Below are 26793 nucleotides of genomic sequence, written 5' to 3' on the forward strand. Positions count from 1 at the left end.
TCAAAAATGTTAAAAAAGACAAGAGAGGTTTTTGACAATTCCTTTATTAATGTTTTCTTCTTTCCCCGCTTCTTCTTCCATCTTCTTCTGGTCTTCATTCGGTTTTCTTCCTCCTTGTTCTTCCCCCGCTTCTTCCTCTTCTTCCTCCGATACTCTGCTTCTTCCTTTGGTCTTCTCGTCCGCATCTTCCTCCGGTGTCTTCTTCCCCGTTTCGTTCACCGGATGATCCGCATCCATGGGAGGTTCCCACTGTGTGACGCTTCTGTTCTTCTGACTGTTCTTATATAACTGAAGGCAGGGCCACCCAGTGACCCCACCCCCTCTGACGCACGGGGACTTCCCTATGGCTTTCCCTGTGATGTCAGAGGGGGCAGGGTCACCTGGTTACGTAACGTCGTTTTTTTGGGTCGGGGTTTCCCTTAATATTCATACCAGACCCAAAGGGCCTGGTAATGCACTGTGTGGGAACCCCAGGCCATTTTTTTCAATGACTTTTATGAGTATTGCAGAGACCCGACAATTCCGTATAGCTGCCGGCGCTACCGCTAGTACTTTTAAATGACTTTTTTTTCCTTTAGAAATGTAATTTTGCTCTTGGACTGTTGTAAACATGGGAAACATGTGCCACTTTACAGACATACTATAGACAAAATTTAAAGGAATATTTCACTATTTTTATTGTTTCACTTTAAGCATTATTAAAATCACTGCTCCCGAAAAAACTGCAGCTTTTAAAACCTTTTTTTTGCATTGATACATGTCCTCTGGGGCAGGACCCAGGTCCCCAAACACTTTTTATGACAATAACTTGCATATAAGCCTTTAAAATGAGCACTTTTAATTTTTCATGTTAATGCCCCATAGACTTCAACTGTGTTCCGGCGGCTTTCGAATTTTAAAGTGTATCCAAGCCCAAAAATAAAAAAATTTATGTATTGCTGCTTACATTTGTAGATGTATTGGTAGCATTTGTTGGCTGATTTTAAAATATATCATAAAAAAAGTGTTTTCTTTTTTTTTTTTTGTTTAGCTTAAAGAGGTTTTTCAGCCAGTAAAAAAAAATATGTAAAAGTTAGCAAACACTGTAGCTGCTGACTTTTAATAAAAGGACACTCCCTGTGGCTTTACAGCTAGGTTCGCATTGCAAATGCACAAGTCGTGCTGCACTTTATGAATAGACCCGCAGTCTCCTGGCACCTGTGACATATTCTAGGAGACTGCAGGCGGGGGGGCAGGGGGGGGCTGAATTTCTGCTCCGATCACCTACTCAGTCGGAACAGAGTAGCAAATATATTGGGGGGGAAGGATTAAGCAAAGCGGAAATTCCCTTTTAGAGTGTTCAGTTTTAAGGGAATTTAGGAGAAGCAACAAGGCAATAAAAGGAGACAATCTGTTGTGCTGCAGTGCCCAACAAGGCACATGGTGATAGAAGGAGAGAGCAGAGTGACGGGGATGAGCTCATCAGTCTGACACTTCTCCCTCACTGGTCAGCAAAATGTTCAGAGAGGGACAAGACCTATAACTGTTACTTACCTGTAGCAAAAAAAATAAAATAAAAAATAGGGTCATCTTCCTTGCCAAAGAAGCTTTAGGTCCTATGTCACTAGGCGTTTGTTCACTCCAGAACTGTGTTTTTCCCCATAAAAGTCCATGGGAATGCAAAAACAGCTTGAAGCAGGTGAAGTTTGAAAGAAGTCAAATGCACCTACTGTATCCATTTGTCAGAATGAACTCTGAAGTGCTCTGTACTAAATTTAAAAGCAAGCTGTGTTTGCCTATCAACACAAGCCAAAAGCATTTTTCTTTTTGGTTTAACAATGGCCTGTCTCAATTTCACATAAGGGAATATAGAACATTCATTATCTGGTTTCAGGAAGATTTCTGTAGAGTTGTGTAGCGTTCATATTGCTCACACATAACACTAGACAAAATTGTGACATTTATGGCTGACCTCACAATAAACCAGTTTCTTTCCTCTACAGAGTCTACACTATCTATAGCTCTTTATGGAACTTGTTTGTTTTGCAGAATTCCAACAGAACCTTTATCGAAATCAGGATTAATCAGGCAGAGACAGCGATGTGTTGAGTCCCAGAAGACCGGAGGAGAGGATGCTCCTACTCTAAACTTGGTACCTTGTAGCAGCCTTAAAGGGGTACCCGAAAAATCTCAGGTATTGACTACAATTTTCATTCAAGAACTAAATATAGTTCTGTTATCAAGTGAGTTGATCCCAAATTAAATCTGCGATTTCTGGCATTAAAGCGGTAGTAAACCTGCTGAAGTTTTTTTTTTTTATTCCTGACCTGCGAAGGAAAAGGCATAATGAGCTAGTATGGACCGCATACTAGCTCATTATGAAATGCTTACCTTAGAACAAGGCCCCGACATCTGGCCCGATCTACGCTGAGGGAGCTGACATGTTCCCTCTGTGTTTCTTCTGGGTATCACGGCTCTGGCGCTGTGAGTGGCCGGAGCCGCGATATCGTCACTCCCGCGCATGCGCACAGGAGATTTCTTTCCGACAGGGCTGCCGGACTTTCAGCTGAGAATCCCCGTACGCATGACCGCCGCAGTCAGCGGCGCATTGCGAGGGGAATATCTCCTAAACCGTAAGCTTTCCTGTAGGTAAAAGTAAAAAAATTTACTATACAACCACTTTAAAAAATAATACACAGCGCTAATTCTAATATATTACTCAGCTAGTGATAAATGATAAACACCAATTAAGTAAAATTGCTTTCAAAAACATATAAAACAAAAAGTTTTAATTAAAAAAGTGTCCAAAGAAGGAGGACCTCCATGAGCACTAATCCTAGTGTAATATTCAACTGATGATATGTGATAAACATAAATTAAGCGAAATTGCTTCCAAAATCAAATAAAACAAGAAAATATAAATAAGTAGAAAAGGTGTTCATAGAAAGAGAATATCTATGGAAAGTTATTTTAAAAATCTCCTTAAAGGATCTCCATTTGCATTCCTGGCATTTGCTCGAAAGTGTCTTTAAAGGTGGTGGGAGCTCCTGGTAGGTCTCCACCACCAGAAACATATTTGACCACCTCCCTGAGTAGACCTTCATCACCACTCTACCATGCCCCCAAGTAGGTTTTCACTACCAGGAACTTATTCTACGACCTCCCTGAGCAAATCTTCACCCCCAAGAACTTACATACCACTTCCTTGAGCAGATTTTCTTCACAAGGAACTTATTCTACCACATCAACTTATTCTACTACCTCCCTGAGAAAAAAGTCACCACTAGGAACTTACTCTGCCACTTCCCTGAGTAGATTTTTACCACCATAAATGTAGTCTTCCTCTTTCCTGAGCGGTTGTTGACCACCAGGAAATTCATATACCACTTCTTTGAGTAGGTCTTCAACACCAGGAACTTATTCTACCTATGGAATTGGAAAGCAAGCAACTAAAGGTGCTCCAAATCCTCCACACTTTTATGCAAGTCTTAGATGCAGTTCACAAACTTGACCTCTGCTGCACCCACTGCTGTCTCCTACATCTCACTGGTTCTTTAAGAACACTACACAGCCATGCTGACCATTAATGAAGTGGGACTGGGCCAGATCTCAACTTTCAACACTGTTTAGAGCTCCACAGGTTTTAAGAGCTATCTAATGCTATGCACAGGCACCTCAAGGTTCCTGCTCTCACTTTCTGTGTGTGTCATTTGAAAAAAGTTAAAAACACAGGGCTTGATTTAATAAAAATGGAGAGTCAGTGCAAAATCTGGCGCAGCTGTGTATGGTAGCCAATTAGCTTCTAACTTCAGATTATTTAATAAAGATTTTACAAAAAAAACAGGAAGCTGATTTCTATGCAGAACTGCACCAGATTTTTCACTCTCCAGTTTTAGTAAATCAAAGACACAACGTCATTGTGGTTCTTGACGATGTGATCACCATGACAGCAAATCACATTGATCACATGAGGCTTATTTACAAAAAGCATGCCATCTTCAGCTGCTTCGATGCCTTATGCAGGCTGCAGCTGTCACTGTGGATTGCACTGTTAAAAAATCAAATAACAATTAAAAACTGTTACATATGTAGCGGTACCCCCGTAGGGGCTGCTAAGTGATGTGACCCACCTGTCACCCTGCCCAGCCTGGTGTTCACCTCTCAGACACTCGAAGACAGAAAACGTATTTTACGACCTCCCTGAGCAAATCTTCAGCACCAAGAATTTAGGCTACCACTTCCTTGAGCAAATCTTCATCACAAGGAACTTATTCTACCACATCCCCGAGTAGGTCTTCACCACCAGGAACTTATTCTACTACCTCCCTGAGCAAATCTTCAGCACCAAGAATTTAGGCTACCACTTCCTTGAACAGATCTTCATCACAAAGAACTTATTCTACCACATCCCCGAGTAGGTCTTCACCACCAGGAACTTATTCTACTACCTCCCTGAGCAAATCTTCACCACTAGGAACTTACTCTGCCACTTCCCTGAGTAGATTTTTACCACCATAAACATATTCTTCCTCTTCCCTGACCCACTTCTTTGAGTAGGTCTTCAACACCAGGTCTTCAACACCAGTAGGTCTTCAACACCAGTTAGATCTTCAACACCATGTGCTTGTTTTTATGTTTTATTGAGGGGAAACCTGGATAGGGTAGAGGATGTATGGGATGCCCAGTGAATTTAGAACAAATAATTGGGACAACTTATATGCATTCTGGTATATACAGGTCGCTCTTCCTCCAGCACAACTCTTACTGCATACTATTACTCCTTAGCAACTGCCTTTTGCAGGCAGTGAACGCGGGCCTCTTTAGTGTAGCAACGAAAAGTTCTTGGTGCTAGCTGCCCTAACTTCGGTTACTAAGCCCAATAACCCATCTTAAGGCCCTGCCAGCCCTCCTGGCTGCAGCTGCCCCTCTCCGCTACCCATGACACCACAGTCCATACTGCTGGCTCTGCACCCATCTCAGACTGCATGCTCCCAGTCCTCCCGACTGTGCATGCCACTCACCAGCCCTCTCCTGGCTTCGACCAGTTGTTCCTCTCCCTGGAGATTCACTCCTGTGCCTCCTGTCCAGAACATTCACGCTTTCTTGAATGGCTCTATCCGCGCCCGAGGCCCAGGCCAAAGGTCACCCCCCCCCCCGACTAGGGAGCTCCCTCAAAAGCCCTGACAGCCTAGCATTCCATCTCCAAGCTCTGACCAACTCCTTCCCAGCTGGGCTGACAGTGGGTACTTAAGGAGGCCTGCCCCCTGCCAATCCAAGTTGGGGATTGGTCAGGGCTCCTTAGAGTACCCCAGACAGCGCAACCTCTCCTCTCTTTCCAGAACCCTCCAGAAGGAAGAGGGAGGTCCCAGTGATGCTGCCTGTGAGTCACCAGCTGCTGCTCTGAGCCTCTCCCAGCCCACAATAAATATAAACATACAGTCCTTACTGCCCGCCAGGCCTGCCTAAATTTACCTAACCTACCAAACTTCTCTCTCTAGCACCTACCTATGTAGAGGGTGCTACACACGTAAAAAAACCAAAAATCTTTTTTTTTTTTTTCTTTCTTTCTTTTTTTTACAGCATGCCAGCTTATGATAAAAAATTTGCCATAGCGTTATTTCCAAGTAAACTGACTCAATCTAGCACCAGTAAATTAGGTCTGGGCATCTTTGCTTCAGGTGTAAAAAAGGCATGAGGGAATTGTCAGTGACTGGGGTATGGATTAGGCAGCTTTTATCACTTCCCTGAACCCTGTGTCCATTGCTATAAATCCATACACTGCTCAGTAGATAAACAGTCCAGATATAGAAAGAATATGGTGTTTTTAAACTGGCCGAGAAACTGCTGATTCTGTTTTATTTCCCAAACCCTTGCATGGTGTACTGCTGAGTTAAGGCAGAATTATAAGGTATACTTATCAAAAGTGTTGTGCTGCATCTCTGTCTGACACATAAAGTGAATCCGCAGCTCAGCCTGACCTCCAATTATATCATAAAATGGGAAATATATTGTGTCAGCACTACATCCTCTATTTACTAACCTGCATCAGACAGACTTGTTACTGCCATACGTTTAATTCCAGTTTCCCATTACTTGCGGCTGCAGATGAACAGATTGCCTGGCTCATCTGAGGTGCGAGTGTAAGGTCAGCCGCAAGCCGATGCAGAGCCGTTCAATAAACGTTTATTGCTTTGTGTGTGTCTGATGGATCTGCTGCGATGTTCCTATTTGATAAATGCTGTTTCTGCTCTGCAACAATGTAAACCCCATGTGCAGGAAGACAGATACCCTCACCAGATCATTGCCTTTAAAATGAACTCTGAGAAACTCAAATTTTGAAGTCGCTTATCTCGTTTTAAGGAAAAAATATACAGGTGATTGTTCCACTAAAAACAACACTTTTATACCGATCTCGGATCACCAGTGGGAAAGAGCTTGCATCCTGTCACATAAATCTTCTCTCAGTACGCGGATGCAGGAAACTGCATATAAAATTTTGACTCATTGGTACGCCACCCCAGAAAAAATCCACAAATGGTACCCCCAGTCATCAGATCTATGCTGGAGATGTAACAAAGAAAAAGGTACATTGCTACACCTTTAGTGGCATTGTGAAATGTTAACACCATTCTGGTCCAAAGTGAAAGAGACTATCGAATCACGGAGACTAATCTTAAGCTTAATGCAGCTTGTTGTCTGCTTCACATCTCAAACTTTTCCCTTAAGAAGTACAAAAATCCCCTCTCTAGACACCTAATTAATGTGGCTAATGCCGCGTACACGCGACCAGACTTTTTGACAGCAAAGGTCCGACGGAACGAGTCCGTTGGACAATTCGATCTTGTGTGGGCTCCATCGGACCTTTGCTTGCCAAAAATCCGGCAGACTTTAGAAATAGAACATGTTTTAAATGTTTCCACCGAAACTCCGCCAGACCAAGAAATCCATTCGTGTGTATGCTAGTCCGACGGACAAAAAACAACGCTAGGGCAGCTATTGGCTACTGGCTATGAACTTCCTTATTCTAGTCCGGTCGTACGTCATCACGTTCGAATCCGTCGACTTGTCCGTTGACTGGTGTGATTGTGTGTGGCCAAGTCCGTTCATTCGGAAAGTCTGTCGGAACTCCGCCGAAAGTCAGTCTGAAAGACCGTCGGACCTAGTCCCTCGAAAAGTCCGGTCGTGTGTACGCGGCATAACTCCCTCATCCCGCTTTTCTGGAAATCAACAAAAATCCCCACACGGAAAGACTGACTACTTAAGGTGGCCTTCATCTGTGAAATGGAGGACACGGTAGCCCAGTCCAATGAAGCTATCAAGCGTTACCATAAGACTTGGTCTCCATGGTTTGTCTTCCGATACTCTCAGGACTACGAACGATTAAAACTTGAGTTACGATAACCCACATTCACTATTATCTCTGTTGTCGTACCTTGGAATGACTCCTCGCAACCTTTTTTACAGATTGAATCAGTGTAATGATATACCTGGATTTGTTTGAAAACCCAGGCAAACACTCGCTTAACCGTAGCTAGAAGACTTCTGGGAATTCATAGCAAACCCCCGAAATCCTCATGACACCTCTATAGGATATAACAACCCCCTGTCCTTTATCTTTCTTCCTACATTCTTATCTCTACTTTTTCTCACCTCTCTGAATATTCTATATGGGAAACTCCAAGATTTTGGTGGTAGATCACGTTATCTATTTGAGGCTTCAGGCAATTGCTGTAGTCTCATTTGCTATTGCTGTTTTGATAGATCTCTACCCACTGTTTTAAAAGGCATAGTTTCACTTGTTTCTATTTTGCTGACATTTAGTAGCATATACACAGCATATGTCTGTAACTGAACTCTTTTCCATGTATATGTGCAATTTTTTCTTATAGTAAACTTTGATGTAAAAAAACATCACTTTTGGATAAAGTGGTAAGAGGTAAAGTCTTTATTGATGTGTTCCCACAGAGAAGATTCACAGTCTCTCTTTGCTCTGGGGATTATTTTCACTAAAACAGATTGTGATGAGAAATCAAAAATGTTGAGATGTTAAAGTGGTTGTAAACCCTTACAAACCACTTTGACCTACAGGTAAGCCTAGATTAAGGCTTACCTGTAGGTCCAAGAAATATCTCCTAAACCTACACGGTTTAGGAGATATTTGGCGAAAGACAGGCACCGCTGTCTACGGCGCATGCCGTAATATGCTCTATCAGACAATTGTTCAACTTTCTGCCAACAAATGTTAGATGGCAGGCTAGTAAATTTCCTACAGACGATGGTCTGTTGTCAGATTTTCCTATAGTCTGTACACAAGTCCATCACACAAAAGTTGATAGTACAAACACCATTCTTAAAATCAATGCTCACCAAACACCACATTAGCAGAAGGTGCCCAAAGGGTGGCACTCAAGAGCTGAAATTCCTCATAGTACGTCCCTACGTTCGTGTTTGTTGGCCGACAATTGTGTATCGTTTGTATGCAAGACGAGATCCTGGCACACAGCCTTCCGACAAAAGTCTGATGCTTTGTTGACCAACAATCTGATTGTGTATACCAGGCTTAACTCTGTAACCTTGTATTTGTGGGTAGTTTAGTTTAAAAAAAAAAAGAAAAAAAAACTGTATTTTATACTTTATTCCAAAAAGGGAGGCATTGCATATATAAAAAATATATAGAATATTAAAAAAGTTAAAGAGTATTTACCTCTTTAGCAAGCTATTTTCTAATGAAATCCTTGTTCCAGGGACTCAGAGAAGATATGGGAAACATACAACTTGACCCCTAGAATATAGACAGTCATTGAATTTCAGGAATCAATCTACAGTATCTAACAAAAGGGAGTACACCCCTCACATTTTTTAAAATATTTTATTATATCTTTTAATGTGACAATACTGAAGAAATTACACTTTGCTACAATGTAATGTAGCGAGTGTACAGCTTGTATAACAGTGTACATTTTCTGTCCCCCTTAAAATAACTCAACACACAGCCATTAATGTCTAAACCTCTGGCAACAAAAGTGAGTACACCCCTAAGTGAAGATGTCCAAATTGGGCCCAAAGTGTCAATATTTTGTGTGGCCGCCATTATTTTCCAGCACTGCCTTCACCCTCTTGGTCATGGAGTTCACCAGAGCTTCACAGGTTACCACTGGAGTCCTCTTCCACTCCTACATGACAACATCACAGAGCTGGTGGATGTTAGTGAACACACAGCCATTAATGTCTAAACCTCTGGCAACAAAAGTGAGTACACCCCTAAGTGAAAATGTCCAAATTGGAACCCATTGGACCCAGTTAGCCATTTTCCCTCTCCGGTGTCATGTGACTCGTTACTATTACAAGGTTTCAGGTGTGAATGGGGAGCAGGTGTGTTAAATTTGGTGTTATTGCTCTCATTCTCTTTCTCTGGTCACTGGAAGTTCAACATGGCACCTCATGGCAAAGAACTCTCCGAGGGTCTGAGAAAAAGAATTGTTGCCCTATTTTGAGGGGACAGCAAATTTACACTGTTATACTAGCTGTACATTAATTACTTTACATCACACACCTGGGGCCCTCTAGCAGAAGTCCCACCATGCCTCTGGGAGTAATGGGAAATGTAGTTCCAAAACAGCTGGAGGGCCCCGGGTTGCCTAGCCCTCTTTTACTTTGTAGCAAAGTGTAATTTCTTGTCACATGAAAAGATATAATAAAATATTTACAAACATGTAAGGGGGTGTACTCACTTTTGTGAGATATTGTGTATACTGTTGAAGATCACAGGCCACACTTCCCTCCAGTCAGATGAGAGGGGTCATCAGCTTCATAATGATCTAACGCTGTCAGTGTGTTTAGCAAAAATGGTAAACTCAGATCAGTGTTTCTCAACCTTTTTTTAGTTGAGGCACCCTTTAAAATTATAGACGATCTCAAGACACCCTTTAAAATTATGGATAGTCTCAAGGCACCTCGATCGAAAATGTAAAAAAAAAAAAAGATTCTAATAGTTTTACACAGTGCAGCAACATCCACACATGTAGGACACCCAACGTTAGAGTTGACTTATTCTTCCAAAGCAAATACTTTTCACACTGGTACTTACTAACATTCCAATGTTTTTCTTTTCCCTCAATTTCTCTCCCTCTGCCAGCTAATGTCCCCCCAGTGCTGAGGGAGAGGGGTACAGGAGGGTCAAACAAGAATGCTGTGGAGACCACAGACATCCTCCTTATTAAATGAATTCATCATTGGTTGTTAGGATGCTAGTGTCTAGAAAAGTCATACTGGTGCATAATGAAAGTTTGTGGCTTTGTGTAACTAAAAGGCAGGCTTCATCCACCCCCTCGCTTGTATACAATTTTTAAAACATTTTTAGGCATCTTGCCAAGGCACCCCTGAAGAAACCTTAAGGCACCCTGGTTGAAAAAGGCTGGCCAAGATAACCGGGTAGAGTTTTGCAGCACCAATATGTTATTATGGTTAACCATTGTCGTATTCATTTAACATTTTACATTTAGAGAACTGGTGTGGATATCAGAACCTTTATGGTCCCAGAGAGAACAAATATATTAATGAACTATATCCCTAGGCTTTTAGGAAATTTCTTTTAAACCTCTCTGTACAACCAACTATTGCAATATTTGCACTTGTATAATGTTTGCAATATTATATCCATTTGTAATATTATAGCGGTAAACTTTATGTTGCACGTCACAATAATAAAGCTGATCCAAGTGATCTAAATGTTGCTCCACTCCATGTGTCATGTGATTATATGATCAAATACTGCTACAATGCTATATTGAAGGCAGCATGGAGTGTGTTTCATAAATCTCTGTCAGAGATACTTTTTAAAATACAGACCATCAACCAAGACAAAAGAGAGATAGTTTCATGTTTCTGAACTATAGATAGTCTTCTGATTTCTCTCATCACCCCTTGTACCCCTCCCTTTACCGCTATCTTGCCTAATTTATCCTTCAGCTATTGACAGAAGAAGGAAAAAATAAATAAAAATATTTTACAGCTTCTATATTTTTATGTCGGATATCCAAATATCCACCCCCCATCCATTGTCAATATGCCTTGTTGAATCCTTACATGAGCTGTGAGTTCAGATGCTCAACGAAGACATGTCCCACTAGGCATTGGATATTGATAGCAGGTGAGGGACAGAAGAGGCATTATGTGAGAATGTAGCAAAAGATGGAGTAACACCCCTTGCTTCATTTTCACCCAACACTGCAAGAACTATACCAATACCTGCATCATATAGTCTTGAGGAGCCATTGGGGGGAGGGGTATTTCACCCAGGACCAAGAGGAAGAAGCTGTATAATGCTGGGGGCCACGTAGCTGGAAGTAAAGAGAAGCCCATTCAGAGAACTGTCTGAGGATCCCCAAAAGGAGAAAACTGAGCTTCCAAACTTGAAAGCTTTCAAAGATGCTTTCAAGAGAGCATGCTCTCCACTACTGCAGGTAAGTATCATTTTTAATATTGGGACTCGACTTAAAGGCTTGATAATGCCTCCTTTAAAGCATTTGTTACCCTAAAAAAATAAAAGAATCCTGTTTCTTTAAAGCATGTTATACAGCACAGTCAGGGGCGGGCTGGGCCGGGGGGCAGGGTGGAAATTTCCCCCCAGGCCGGCACCTACATTATGTTTAAAACAGCCTCTGGCCGTTTGTTCATTTCTTTTTTTACGCTGTGACGGGCAGCCGGGACCCGGTTCAATAATCTCCTTCTCTCTGTGGTTGTGTCGCTCCGTTCTGATCAGTCTCGGGCAGCGGCTGTCACTCACAGCCGAGCAGAGTGAAGCTGCCTCCCCCTCCTCCATGCACAGCACTGTGTAGACATGAAGGAGGAGGGGGAGGCGGCTTCACTCTGCTCGGCTGTGAGTGACAGCCGCTGCCGGGACTGATCAGAACGGCGCGACGTGAGTCACGTGACCACAGAGAGAAGGGGATTATTGCGCCGGGTCCTGGATCACTGAGCCGACAGATGTCACTCCACTCGGTTGCTGCTCGCACCTCCCCCTGCAATGCCACTGCCTTGGGCTCAAGGTACATTATGGGTCCATAGGGGGGTTCTTTACTGTGGGGGGTCCTGCACTGTAGAGGGGGTCTGCACTGTAGAGGGGGTCTGCACTGTAGGGGGGGTCCTGCACTGTAGAGGGGGTCCTGCACTGTAGAGGGGGTCCTGCACTGTAGAGGGGGTCTGCACTGTGGGGGGGGGTCCTGCACTGTAGAGGGGGTCTGCACTGTAGAGGGGGTCTGCACTGTAGAGGGGGTCTGCACTGTAGGGGGGGTCCTGCACTGTAGAGGGGGTCCTGCACTGTAGAGGGTGTCTGCACTGTAGAGGGGGTCTGCACTGTAGGGGGGGTCCTGCACTGTAGGGGGGTCCTGCACTGTAGAGGGTGTCTGCACTGTAAATGGGGTCTGCACTGTAGGGGGGGGGGTCCTGCACTGTAGAGGGGGTCTGCACTGTAGAGGGGGTCTGCACTGTAGGGGAGGGTCCTGCACTGTAGAGGGGTCCTGCACTATAGAGGGGGTCTGCACTGTAGAGGGGGTCTACACTGTAGAGGGGGTCTGCACTGTAGGGGGGGTCCTGCACTGTAGAGGGGTCCTGCACTGTAGAGGGGGTCTGCACTGTAGAGGGGTCCTGCACTGTAGAGGGGGTCTGCACTGTAGGGGGGGGTCCTGCACTGTAGGGGGGGTCCTGCACTGTAGAGGGGGTCTGCACTGTAGAGGGGGTCTGCACTGTAGAGGGGTCCTGCACTGTAGAGGGGGTCTGCACTGTAGGGGGGGTCCTGCACTGTAGGGGGGTCTGCACTGTAGAAGGGGTCCTGCACTGTTGGGGGGTCTGCACTGTAGAAGGGGTCCTGCACTGTAGGGGGTCCTGCACTGTAGAAGGGGTCCTGCACTGTAGGGGGGTCTGCACTGTAGGGGGAGGGGTCTGTACTGTAGGGGAAGATTCGGCACTGTAGGGGGGTCTGTACTGTAGGGGAGTCTGTACTGTAGGGGGGTCTGTGCTGTAGGGTGGAGGGGTCTGTACTGTAGGAGGGTCTGCACTGTAGATGGGGGTCTGTATGGTAGGGAGGGGGGTCTGCACTGTAGGGGGTCTGTGTAACATGCAGGGGGTCCAGAGCTGTGAGGGGCTGTGTAATGTAAAGGGGTGCAGAGGTGCGGGGTGCTGTGTAATGTAAAGGGGTCCAGAGGTACAAGGGCTGTGTAATGTAAAGGGGTCCAGAGGTTCAGGGTGCTGTGTAATGTAAAGGGGTCCAGAGGTACAAGGGCTGTGTAATGTAAAGGGGTCAGGAGGTAAGGGGTCCAGAGGTACAAGAGCTGTGTAATGTAAAGGGGTCAGGAAGTAAGGGGTCCAGAGGTACAAGAGCTGTGTAATGTAAAGGGGTCCAGAGGTGCAGGCTGCTGTGTAATGTAAAGGGGTCCAGAGGTGCAGGCTGCTGTGTAATGTAAAGGGGTCCAGAGGTGCAGGCTGCTGTGTAATGTAAAGGGGTCCTTAGGTGCAAGGTCCTGTGTAATGTAAAGGGGTCCTTAGGTGCAAGGTCCTGTGTAATGTAAAGGGGTCCTTAGGTGCAAGGTTCTGTGTAATGTAAAGGGGTCCGGAGGTGCAGGGTGCTGTGTAATGTAAAGGAGTCCAGAGATACAGGGTGCAGTGTAATTTAAAGGGGTCCAGAGGTGCAGTTGTGGAGAGGGGGGGTACACAGTAGTGACAAAAAGATATTGAAGGATGCAGAGGTATGCAGGGGACACAGTGGGTGTTTTTACATTTTATGGTGGGGGGGGGTGCCAGATATAGGATCCGCCCCGGGTGCCAAATGCTCTAGGTACGCCCCTGGTGTGAGCACAGCAGACTACAACTCCTACCTCCCAGGAGTCTCAGAGGCAGGCCAGGTGTGTGGCACGTCAGGGGAGGGGACGCCCGGCGTCAAGAACGCCACGTCACACGTGACCTGCTGGGCTTATGGGGAGCAGTGGCTCGCTGCAGTCTGCAGAGAAGATGAGACCTGCTTCAGGATCATTATCTAACACCCTCCCCCCACCAGCGGACTTAACACCCTCCCCCCCACCAGCAGACTTAACACCCTCCCCCCCAACCAGCGGACTTATCTAACACCCTCCCCCCCACCAGCGGACATAACACCCTCCCCCCCAACCAGCGGACTTATCTAACACCCTCCCCCCCAACCAGCGGACTTATCTAACACCCTCCCCCCCAACCAGCGGGCTTATCTAACACCCTCCCCCCCAACCAGCGGACGTAACACCCTCCCCCCCACCAGCGGACTTAACACCCTCCCCCCCACCAGCAGACTTAACACCCTCCCCCCAACCAGCGGACTTATCTAACACCCTCCCCCCCACCAGCGGACTTAACACCCTCCCCCCCACCAGCAGACTTAACACCCTCCCCCCCAACCAGCGGACTTATCTAACACCCTCCCCCCAACCAGCGGGCTTATCTAACACCCTCCTCCCCAACCAGCGCACTTAACACCCTCCCCCCCACCAGCGGACTTAACACCCTCCCCCCCACCAGTGGACTTAACACCCTCCCCCCACCAGAGGACTTGACAGCCTCCCCCCCACCAGCAGACTTATCTAACACCCTCCCCCCCAACCAGCGGACTTATCTAACACACTCCCCCCCCCCCCCCACCAGCAGACTTATCTAACACCCCCCCACCAGCAGACTTATCTAACACCCTCCCCCCACCAGTGGACTTATCTAACACCCTCCCCCCCAACCAGCGGACTTATCTAACACCCTCCCCCCCACCAGCAGACTTATCTAACACCCCCCACCAGCGGACTTATCTAACACCCTCCCCCCACCAGCGGACTTATCTAACACCCTCCCCCCACCAGCGGACTTAACTAACACCCTCCCCCCCACCAGCGGACTTATCTAACACCCCCCCCCCCACCAGCGGACTTATCCACACCCTCCCCCCCACCAGTGGACTTATCTAAAATGCTCCCCCCACCCACCAGCGGACTTACCTAACACCCTCCCCCCACCAGCGGACTTACCTAACACCCTCCCCCCACCAGTGGACTTATCTAAAATGCTCCACCCACCCACCAGCGGACTTACCTAACACCCTCCCCCCACCAGCGGACTTACCTAACACCCTCCCCCCACCAGCGGACTCACCTAGCTGATTAAGTGGTTCAATGGGCCACTTGACTGGACTTTCCCCCCAGGCCTAAGGCTGCCAGCCCTCCCCTGAGCACAGTGGTGCTGTGTAATTTGGCCCTGCAATCACCTGAAATACCTGGCTGATCCTGCCTGGTTCTGCCCTCCCCTCTGTAAACTAACCACAGTATATACTCCATCATCCGCAGCTCTCCTTTCTTCTCTCCTGTGTCCTCCTACCTCCTCCCCTCCCTGCCTGTCAGCTCTGTGTCAGCCACCAACCACCCCCCCCCCCCCTCCTGTTGCTGAAATGAATGTTAATGCTTTATATAATCCTGTTTGTTTCCTAATCCTGTGTGTCCCTGTCTCTGTGTTTTATAAAAAGAAATGCCGTCTATACCTGATTTCAGAGTGTCACTCTGCGCTCATGTGACCGGCTAGCTTTCTCCTCTCTCCTCCCAACTAACGTCAACGGGAGATTTTTGGCCCCTCTCACTCTAGTTATCATATCGGGAGATGGAAGAGCCGGATGGTCACGTGAGTGCTGAGTGGCACTCTGAAATCAGGTATAATCGGCATTTGTTTTATAAAACACAGATACAGGAGTACACAGGATTAGGGAACAAACAGGATTATACGCCCTAGGCACTAGCCCAAGTGTCCCATTATGGTCAATATAGCTCTGGTTAGAGTATACAAAATCCATTGATGTGATGGGTACAAGCATGGCCAGATCTAGCATCTGCGCAGACTATGCAGCTGCACAAAGACCCCATTGGGGCATAAGAGCACATTTATATTTTATATGGGTGCTGAGTTCTCTCCCCACTGTCACATTAACTTGGACACTGCCCTTTACAACCTGTTCAATCTGTCAATCCATACATAGTGAATAAGGGTTTTACTTGGCCAGTAGTTCAATGGAGGAAACAAAAATTTGTGTTTCACAAGGGCCTCTTGGTGACTCTGTTGGCTTCTGGCTAAAAGAATACAGATGTGAGAGTTATATGAGATAATGAGATCTCTTTATTCTTCCAAGTTCAGCGGACAGCCTCTCATTTCATTCTCTTCACACAGATGTAAATGTAAGCCGAAGTAATGCGTACTGTGCGGAGATATCAGTGTGAAGAATTCATTTCAGTAAATGCTCCTTCATTGGCCATTTATCACAGTCATTCCCGGGAAAGCTGTCACATTTGTAAGATAGCAGCAGCCATTGTAAAACCTGAGCTGACAACATGGCAAATAAAATGTTTCGCAATTCTCATACGGGGAAATTAGACACTTACCAGAGAGGGAGAACTCACACAGAACCTACGTGGAAAAGATATTCTGACTACTTACAAATTACAAAAAATTTAATTAAATTTCAAACTAAAGTTTAAAACAAACCTTTGCTTGGCTCATTCAGGGGAAAGTGTTTGCTTTAATCACATACACCCATCCTCCCCAGCTATATTGGAACCCTGAATGTTTCTTCCTCTATGGTTCCTGTTTGGTCCAATGGTTTGGATTATTGATGTTTAAAGCATATACTCTGGCTTTTCCTTGGATATTAACCCCTATTTTAGATTTTTTGATTTTCATTTACTTCACTTTTGCTGTTCAATATCCCTTATATTCAGATCTGATTGATGGTGATCATTTAGTGGCGACTCTTCTTTTGGTTTTAATGAGCAAGGACATATTGGTGTACACATATCTCCTGTGTGACTGTGGCTATGAATCTATGATTATGAATCTAAGCAGACTAAGCAATGTACACAGACAGTGGGAGGCTGAAAATATGCTTGGAATAAAATTCCAGGCATTTTACAATGCCTGGAAGGTCAGTCGCGGGTCACTTGTACAACCCACTATATACAGTGCTTTGCACAAATATTCACCCCCCCTTGGCTTTTTACCTATTTTGTGTGTAGCGCCGTCTCCTGAAAAGCATGCGCTATGTTTTTGAAATTTAATGTTACACCTGAACTGCAGTTTGGTTTGGGTATAATTATTCCAAATTTTGACCTCAGCATCAGTTTGACTGGACTATAGGGTGTTCAGTCTGGCCACCGGGGGGCACTGTCTCTTCTGGCAGAGATGGAACCACAGTATGGTTGGGTGCTTTAAGGTTACTTTTTCTCAGAGCCTGCCCAGTGGGAGTGTTACCCTCGCTGTTGTTTCTGGGAGAGGGTACTTAAGATGCAGATTTCATGTGGTTCAGAGTTAAGGTCCAGTAGTATGTTCTGACTCCATAGTCCTGGTCCTCCTGACCAGCCCCCAGGAAGGCTATGGCCTGGGATGCGGATCCACCCGACTGTATGTCTTGGGGCTGGCTAGCCCGAGACAGGGAAACTAAAGAAAGGATTCTGAGGTGGTCCGGTGCCGTCTCAGGTTTTAGAGAGGCCCAGCAACTTCATAGCTATCCAGGGGAGGACTCTTCAGAAGAAGGCCACGTATGGGTTGGCTTCTTAGCAAGAGCCTGGTGAGGCTGAAGGACCTAAGTGAATCCAATCTATTGGGTATCGCCAAACTGGCTGAAAGATCAAGGTATCACACGAGTGTTCTACAAGTTCTAGTTTCCTTCATGTTCTACAACAACGTCTGTAGCAGAGACTTATTTCTACATGTTCTACAACAACTTCTGTGGCAGAGACTTGTTCCTGATTTAAGCACCTTGTTGGTTGCTAGGCCTTGTGAGAGAGGGACAATCCAACTTGAGTGAACATCCAGCTGTGAATGGCTATTCTCTGGATTTAGTCAAAGTAAGAGAGTTCTTTATCATTCATTGACTTTGACACTAAGAATACCTGAACTTTCCTACTAACCCTCTGATCCTATACTAAGAGACTGTTCGTTAACTACGTTTTTTGTAAATAAAAATCTCCTTTAAGCGGATCTGTCATCAGTCTCTAAAGTTTCTGGGCCTTCTACCAAGGCAACCACTAGTCACAAATCGAGGTGAAGAAGGTAACGGTAAGCCCAATCAATTCAGCCGCTCATTCGGGGGTTCTTGCTACATGTTACATTACAGTCTTTAGTTCAATGTTTTTTTTTTAAATCTGAATTATATGTGATGAATCAGAACACAATAGTCTAAGTTGGTGAAGTAAAATTAGAAAAATATATACATAAAACTAATTTTTAAGAAATAAAAAACTGATAATTAGCATGTGCGTATGTATTCACCCCCTTTGTTATGAAGCCCATAAAAAGCTCTGGTGCAACCAATCACCTTTAGAAGTCACATAATTAGTGAAATGATGTCCACCTGTGTGCAATATAAGTGTCACACGATCTGTCATTAGATATACACACCTTTTTGAAAGGCCCCAGAGGCTGCAATACCTAAGCAAGAGGCACCACTAACCAAACACTGCCATGAAGACCAAGGAACTCTCCAAACAAGTAAAAGACAGTGTTGTTGAGAAGTACAAGTCAGGGTTAGGTTATAAAAAAATATCCAAATATTTGATGATCCCTCGTAGCACCATCAAATCTATCATAACCAACTGGAAAGAACATGGCACAACAGTAAACCTACCAAGAGATGGCCGCACACCAAAACTCACGGATCGGGGCAAGGGGGGCATTAATCAGAGAGGCAGCACATAGACCTAAGGTAACTCTGGAGGAGCTGCAGAGTTCCACAGCAGAGACTGGAGTATCTGTACATATGACGACAATAAGCCATATGCTCCATAGAGTTGGGCTTTATGGCAGAGTGGCCAGAAGAAAGCCATTACTTTCAGCAAAAAACAAAATGACACATTTTGAGTTTTGCAAAAAGGCATGTGGGAGAGTCCCAAAATGTATGGCGGAATGTGCTCTGGTCTGTTGAGACTAAAATTTAACTTTTTGGCCATCAAAGAAAATGCTATGTCTGGTGCAAACCCAACACATCACATCACCCAAAGAACACCATCCCCACAGTGAAACATGGTGGCAGCAGCATCATGCTGTGGGGATGTTTTTCAGCAGTCAGGACTGGGAAACTGGTCAGAGTTGAGGGAAAGATGGATGGTGCTAAATACAGGGATATTCTTGAGCAAAACCTGTACCACACTGTGTGTGATTTGAGGCTAGGACAGAGGTTCACCTTCCAGCAGGACAATGACCCCAAACACACTGCTAAAGCAACACTTGAGTGGTTTAAGGGGAAACATGTAAATGTGTTGGAATGGCCTAGTCAAAGCCCAGACCTCAATCCAAAGGAAAATCTGTGGTCAGACTTAAATATTGCTATTTACAAGCCTAAACCACCCAACTTGAAGGAGCTGGAGCAGTTTTGCAAGGTGGAATGGGCAAAAATCCCAGTGGTAAGATGTGGCAAACTCATAGACACTTATCCAAAGCGACTTGGAGCTGTGATAGCCGCAAAAGGTGGCTCTACAAAGTATTGACTTGAGGGGGTGAATAGTTAAGCTAATTTTTTCTGTTATTTTGTCCTATTTGTTGTTTGCTTCACAATAAAAAAAAAAATTCAAAGGTGTGCGCATGTTCTATAAATTAAATGATGCAAATCCTCAAACAATCCATGTTAATTACTTTTACAAGGCACTGTAAGAAAATGGGTGCATGCAGCTGTATTCTTTTAAATGTCAATGCTTCTGTATATCGACATTTACCTGTGTTTACAGAGTACTTTTTGCACTTTAAATCTCTGCACTTGAAAAATACATTGTATAAGCATACACAACTTCTCAATGACTACTGTGTTTACTATGCTTCCGTTTGTGAATGAACAGGAAGCCGCTCAGCCCAGAGCATTTCCCCTTCATTCACTGTCCAGTGCATTTGAGGCTGCAGAGAAAGAGACTGGGGAATCTCTGTCCTCAATTCCTTTCTCTGTCTCAAAAGTGAGACAAAGAAGAGGTCTGTGACCTCTGATATTTCACCAAAGCCCACTCCCTAAATATTAATAAATGCTAAAAAATGAATATTGTAAAAAAAAATATTTAAAAATTTGTAATAAATAGAAAAATACAACAATATAAATAAAAAACTATTAACACCTTCCACTGCTATACTGATACCATCCACTGCTCCACTGACACATCCATGTCCATGTTTTAATACATTTTAAAATCATTGTTTACATTTATTTATAAGAGCGTGAGTGTGAGTGTATGTCGGCTGCACGCACCTATGATTTGCTGTTGTATGGGAACCTTTAGATGTACATTAAGGAGGACCTTTTTAATGACAAAAGGTGGAGCTCTTTTTTTGAAATTGTATTTTTCGGTTTATATTATGTCAGAAATGCATCCTTGTATCTTTATAAAGTTTCTGAAAGGACAACTGTAATAGACTTTTTTTTATTATGGCTTCGCTTAGAGTTGCAGGTCATGTTTTGGGTATGGGCAGGTTATAATCGCTCTAAAATGATGCAAATATTGTTTCATGTAATCCATGTTACAGCTCCTTTTGGTAGTAGGTGGACCTTATTGCTGCTATGAATGGTGCTTGCAAAATGACATGTGAATTCCCTACAGTAAAGTAGCAGTTGGCCCAGGCAGTGTGTATGACTCAGGGTCAAAGGGCAGGTCCAGTGGCTTCCTATTCTTAATGGAAATGGTTTGAATGACACTGGCCATCATTCATCCCTAAAGACTGACACCATCTAGTAGCAAAAAGTAGAATAATGATGGGACGCAGCTCTTGATTGAATGTATTTCAGCTAAAGCTATTTTATTGTATTGTCATAGCTTTTTTTTTTTTGGGGGGGTGGGGGGGTCTGCTTTCAATTCCTCTGATAAGCTGTAGTTTCATCTTTTTATACCCTCTTTTTCTAATATCGACACTTTGGTTTTAATTAAAGTATGCTTCAATCTTCCACGTGACATAAGTAGTTCTCATTGATTTACAAATCAATTAGAAAAATAGCTCAGCAATTAAATGTGGCATAATAATATCGATCACTGGGAGATGAAATCCAATACGCTTTTAAATTACACAATTTACCTATTCCTAATGACATACATTAGGCATGCACATAGCTAAACATCCATGTGGGCTCACTGTTCATTGTTACTCCTTCTGTGGTCATTTCAGGAAGATGAAGCGGGGTTCAAATCTTTATACTCATAGCGTCATACAAATCATACTTCAGTTTGAATAAACATACAGGATGGTATTGACTTTTTAGGGTGCACTCACACTGGGGCCGGTTAAACTGAACCACCCCCGAGTTCAGTTCTCGCCCCTCCCCCATTGGTCTGCAATCACACTTACCTATGAAGGGCAGTACTTACACTTACAATGGTTCCCAGGCACACTCCTCTACTAAACAGAACAGTAATGCCTGCTTCAGCTTTCTTTGGAGAGAAATGAGCTTCGCTATGGTTTGCACTCATACTTAAGCAAATTAAGCAGACCACATGTGAACCGAACCCGAGAGCACCTCTTTCATGTGGTGCTGGGTCCAATACAATTAACCAATACTGGGCATGATTCAGAGCACTTGTAGCACACAAACGAACCAGCCCAGGGGGCACATTGCTAGTGTGAGAGCACCCTTAGCTTTCACTGGGAACATTCCTGATCCTGAATAGTAGCACATTATGTACTGAAGCTTTAAGACCAAGCCAGCAAAGGCAGAGCTCAGATTTATATTCTGGCATGCCCATTTTACAGTAATGCTCGTTTTGTTCTTTAACCATGGTCCATCTGTTACTTTAAAAGGAACTTGGGGAGCTTCATGTCCTAAAAGGTCTAAAACAAATGCAATTTTTTCCCCTTCATTCACACACTTTGTAACCCTAATTAACAAACCATAACTATCACCACTAGCAAATCTGCAAATGTTATTTTTGTAGATGTTCATGGGGTCCTGAATCCAACCAGGGAGGACTGCATGGTGCTGAATCCACACATGGAGGTCTCCATGGTGCTGAATCCACCCAGGGAGGTCTCCGAGGTTCTGAATCCACCCAGGGAGGTCTCCAAGGTGCTGAATCTGCCCAGGGAGGTCTCCAAGGTGCTGAATCTGCCCAGGGAGGTCTCCAGGGTGCTGAATCTGCCCACTTGAGCTCTCCAAAGTGCTGAAGTCACCCAGGAATCTCTTCATAGTACTGAATATGCCCACTAAAGATCTCAATAGTGCAATACTGAAAGACAGTTCATAGCAATATTAGGGCTACAAATTAAGGTAAAAAAATGAACAAATAAAAAATAAAAACACCTGCCCTTTTTGGGAAATAAGCAGCCCAGCACACCAGGCATGCAAGCCTGTATCCCCAAGGTAGAGCTCCATGTTACTCTATGCACAGAGTGGATTGAAAATGATCATGATGATGATAACAACAACAACAAACTAATAATATTACTTTCTGTGTATTTTGCAGGAATGGATCTACACTCAGGTTCAGCAGATAAGCCAGCAGGGTCTATGTCTGTCTGTGCACACCTTATTTCCAGGAACGCAGGTGGTCCTCTTGACCTGCAAAGAGGGAGATGGGAAGCAGGTATTTTTTTGCAGCCACCATGCCAGATTCTTATTTCTCTATGTTGCCCTATCTTAAGGAGAATGTGTCACTTTGCCAATAAATACTTGGCATAGGATCTAGCCCTTCATGCCTCCATCCAAAACTAAAATCTGTTAATCTGCTAATCCAAGGCGCTGCTATACAGATAACCACTAGAGGGTACATTAACACATCTGTGTGTACAAATACGATAATCAGAATATAAAGCAACAAGTAAAAATGTGACAGACCCATCAAAGCTTTGAATAAATATTTTACTGAGAATGACAAGTGTGTATTTGCTAAAAAATACATGGTAGTTTCTTTTTTCTAAAGCCTGGTAAATAGTAAGTTATTTTAATTTCTAAAATGAGAATTACATGTGCTCTGTGGCAAAACACTGTGTGCAGCAGTACGTGTTTCAGAATTTTATCTTGCATTCTGTGCCTTCTGTTTGAACAAAGGAAAAACATTTTAAGTGGACACAGTGGGGTTGATTTACTAAAGACAAATAGCAGTTGCTCCAGAGCTTAGTAAATGTGCAGAAGCTCTGTTGACTTTCATAATCCAATCATGTGCAAGCAAAAATTCAGTTTTTTTTATTTTCCTTGCATGTGATTGGGTATTCTTTGCAAAGAGAAGCCTCACCTCACTTACTAAGCTCTGGCGCAACTGCACTTGCAAAGTGTACGGTCAGTTTGCCTTTAGTAAATGAACCCCAGTGTGTGATCTTCCCATTTCTATCATTGAATCCTGGTTTTAGTAATCAAAAATAGTGAAATTAATAATTTACTTCCATGTCACTTTATACAGTAACTGTATAGTTTTTTTTAAAAATGGAACTTTAAGGCTCCAGGCACTCTAGCTTTTTCCTGTCTACATGCATTTGAGCAATGGTTGCATGGCATTTTTATGGGCTGGTTACCTGATTGTGCCAGCAGTGGACCATGCCTGCATAATGTGTGATGGCCCTTGTAGCGTCCATTCAAAGCCTGTATTCATATTCAGGAGCACATTTGGGAAAGAGGCAAAGAGCGTTGTTACCTTATGACAGGAAATATCTGAGTAAAGACTTTCATGACAGAATCACCATGTATTATTTTAATGAAAGGTGGAGATTTAAATATATAGAGGAATTTGTTTTGAAATTACATTAACATGGTAATACTTCTATGATATTTTAGTGATTGGGGTTACTTTAATATGTACAATCAGCATGTACATTCTCTGTTTAGTTAGATCTTTCTTTATTGTTTTTTTATTGTCAGCGATGGAGTAAAGTGGGCTCTCACATTGAACATATGGCTTCCCACTTCTGCCTGGATACGGAAATCATTGGCGACGCAGATGAGAACAACCGCGAGATCGTAATCAACCCGTGCGAGACCACAGCCATCAGTCAACGCTGGGAGATGGTCCTTCAAGACTTCCACTGAGGGCGATTAAACCATCGCAGTAGAAAATTGAAAAGCCTTACAGCAAGCTCTATAATGTTGCGCTGCTTGGAGCCAAAGTAGCTCTAGGCATACATGCCGTAACACAAAGCCGAAAATGTTGATATTAAAAGGGAGAGAAGAGAGTGAAAAAAATCCAAAGGGAAAAGAAAGATCTTACTAGAAAATTTGATTTCTGAGGGAAATACAAAATCTGTAAGAAAATTGTAATAATGAGATACGGTATGCGTGAGAAAAAACAATAGATACATTTCCAGAAAAAGAAAAGCACAAAAATAATCAGTCTGCAGGAAACTGATATTTTAGGATGAAGTGGGTGGGGTTTGGGCTTTTTATATCTTTTGGAGATTCTGGAAGTGATATCTTTATTGTAGAGCTCCCAGCTTCAACCACTTCCCACCAACCATTATGAAAGAATCATATTCTCTGGCTTGTTTTGTTAGACTCAGTGGTGGAACCGCTAACCAATCTAACTGGATGATCTTGTCTCTGCCATTACCAAAAGACAGGTGTGTGATTCAGTGATATTTCAGTTTTGCATTAATGCAGGGTGATGGAATCACATGAAAGCCTTACATATCTTTCATGGAACATGTTAACAAGAATACCTAACCTGAACTAGCAGGTCTACCCAGTTACCCAAGTACACTCTCTTGATTTGATTAATGAAGTATAAAGGGATATAATATGTGGTTAATATTTGTAGACACCTCCCCATCACATCTATAGGTGCTTCTTGAACATCTTTTTCTAAAACCATGGACTTTAGAGATGTCTGTGGGAATTTATACCCATTCAGTCCAAAGAACTTAAGTGAGATCAGGCACTGTGTTTGACAGGAAGACTTGACTCACAATTAGTTTGTTCACTAGGGTTGAGGTCAGAGCTCCTGAAGAGCACCCAAGTTCTGCCACAGCAAACTCATGAAACCATGTCTTTATGGAGTTGGCTTTGTGATTGATTTTGTATGATGTGGCATTCACTTTCTCTGGAAGCACCGGAACCCAATATGGTATCCAGAGACTTTTGGTTTTATAGTGTAGGTGTGATGGCCAGGTGTACACAACCCTTTGCCTACATAATGTATATAGGGTTTCAGCTTCATGAGAGTGATATCTTCATTGTGAACTTATAGGAATGGACAGAGACATAAACTACTGTTGAGAAACCTCACCAATGGAGTGTTGAGATACAGGAAGCTTGTGGGTGTTTTAATCCACAAGTGCTCACCTAAAACGGACAGATCAACTGTAGAATTGGCCTTTGAATTACACCTGGGCTTTTCCCATGCAGGGCCAACAAAAATGGTTTATCTTCTTGATAGTCCCACCAGATGCATATACCCATGTTTCCCTTGCTCCTTGGCTGCTCCATAAACCCCCCTAGAAACATCAGATCATGGGGGTCATGTGACTCATTATCCCCACCTTTCACATGATTGGTGTTTTAAGCACTGTCTCATAGGGCCAGGGAGTGATTTCTGTGCCTCGTGTAAACTCTAAATTGCACACTGGAGCATACACAGTGGTCAGCCCAAGTGGTGGGGTGCAAAGTAAAGGTAAGCATGGTGGCTAGAAATTGATTTGCATAAGCAAAGCACAGGTTTATTTTAAAGAGGCAATTTCACCTTGTCCATGCAGGGCAAAGGGACAGTGCACCTGCAAAGAATCCCTTCCCTACTTATACTAACTTCCTCCATCCAATGTGGGAACACAATCCATAGTTTCCAATATGGAGAAGCATGTGACCTCATTTGTGACAGTGCCTAGGCTTAGCAGCCAATCACTAGGCCTGTGGACTGTCACATGACTGAGGTCACACTACTGTTCCTTCACATCACTGACAATATCGGCACATGCTGTGATGGAGGAAGGAGGAGCAAACAGTGCAGATAAGATGAGTATAAGGAGATTGGTAGAGGCCTTTGCAGAGACGTCACTTTGTCCTGTATAGTAAAGGTGACAATGTCTCTTTAAGGAAGAAGGAAGGCCTTAGATTTGAAACACAGGCATGAGCTTACAGATGAGGTAGCCATTTTGCCTACATTACCAATATTCAGCCAATCAACAATCAGTTAGCTAAGAAATAACTACAGGCCTTAGAATTACTAGTGAAACGATAGGCCTAACTGTAACAAGCCCTGGTTTAGCAATCAAAATGGTTAAGCCCACACTGCACTAATGACAGGTACACTTTGATGTACATTCCGAAATCCTGAAATCTTTCCATTTGTACATGTTATAGGTCAGAGCAGAGCTCTGAACCTCTTGTAGGCTATATATATTATATATTTTACTTGTATATTTATGAAACAAAGACTAATATATAATGAATTTCTGTGGTAATTGAACTGTACTCAAAAATAAAAAATAAAATAAAAAAAACTGTAAATTCTGGATGAAATGACAGATCTCTCTTCAAATAAATGAATACATGAAAAAATGGGCACCAAAGTTTTTAATAATAAAAAAAAATGTAAAAAGCACTACAAAATTTACAAGGTGTGATTTTTGTCACACTAACTGTATCATCTCTCAGAAATAAAATCATTTTCCATATTGGTCTTTTTTCTTCTTTTTTATGGATCTCAGCTGGTGGAAAGGAAAATGTCTGTGTTGAACAAAGCATGGAGTAATAATAAAATAGATTAGGATAGTGCTTCGAAGCATTTGATTTAGTGATGTTTTTCTATTAATGGACATATTCTTCACAGATTTACCCATCATTCCCTGTGTGGAAGCAGTGATCTCTCTACAGAGGTCCAA

The 26793-nt window shown here is 43.6% G+C and overlaps 1 protein-coding gene across 1 annotated transcript in view; it reads left to right on the plus strand.

The window, feature by feature from the left end:
• Positions 1-26586, plus strand: part of GALNT14 (polypeptide N-acetylgalactosaminyltransferase 14) — a 716679-nt gene extending 690093 nt beyond the window's left edge. The window contains exons 13-15 of the mRNA XM_077485880.1: positions 2029-2173; positions 22455-22574; positions 23843-26586. Coding sequence (XP_077342006.1) covers positions 2029-2173; positions 22455-22574; positions 23843-24010 — 433 coding nt within the window. The 3' untranslated portion in view covers positions 24011-26586. The remainder of the gene's footprint in view (positions 1-2028; positions 2174-22454; positions 22575-23842) is intronic.
• Positions 26587-26793: the final 207 nt, after the last annotated feature.

The sequence above is a fragment of the Lithobates pipiens genome, unplaced genomic scaffold (genome assembly GCF_037356315.1).
Source record: "Lithobates pipiens isolate NorthernLeopardFrog02 unplaced genomic scaffold, aLitPip1_a1.2 Scaffold_18, whole genome shotgun sequence".
In the NCBI taxonomy this organism is placed as follows: domain Eukaryota; kingdom Metazoa; phylum Chordata; class Amphibia; order Anura; family Ranidae; genus Lithobates; species Lithobates pipiens.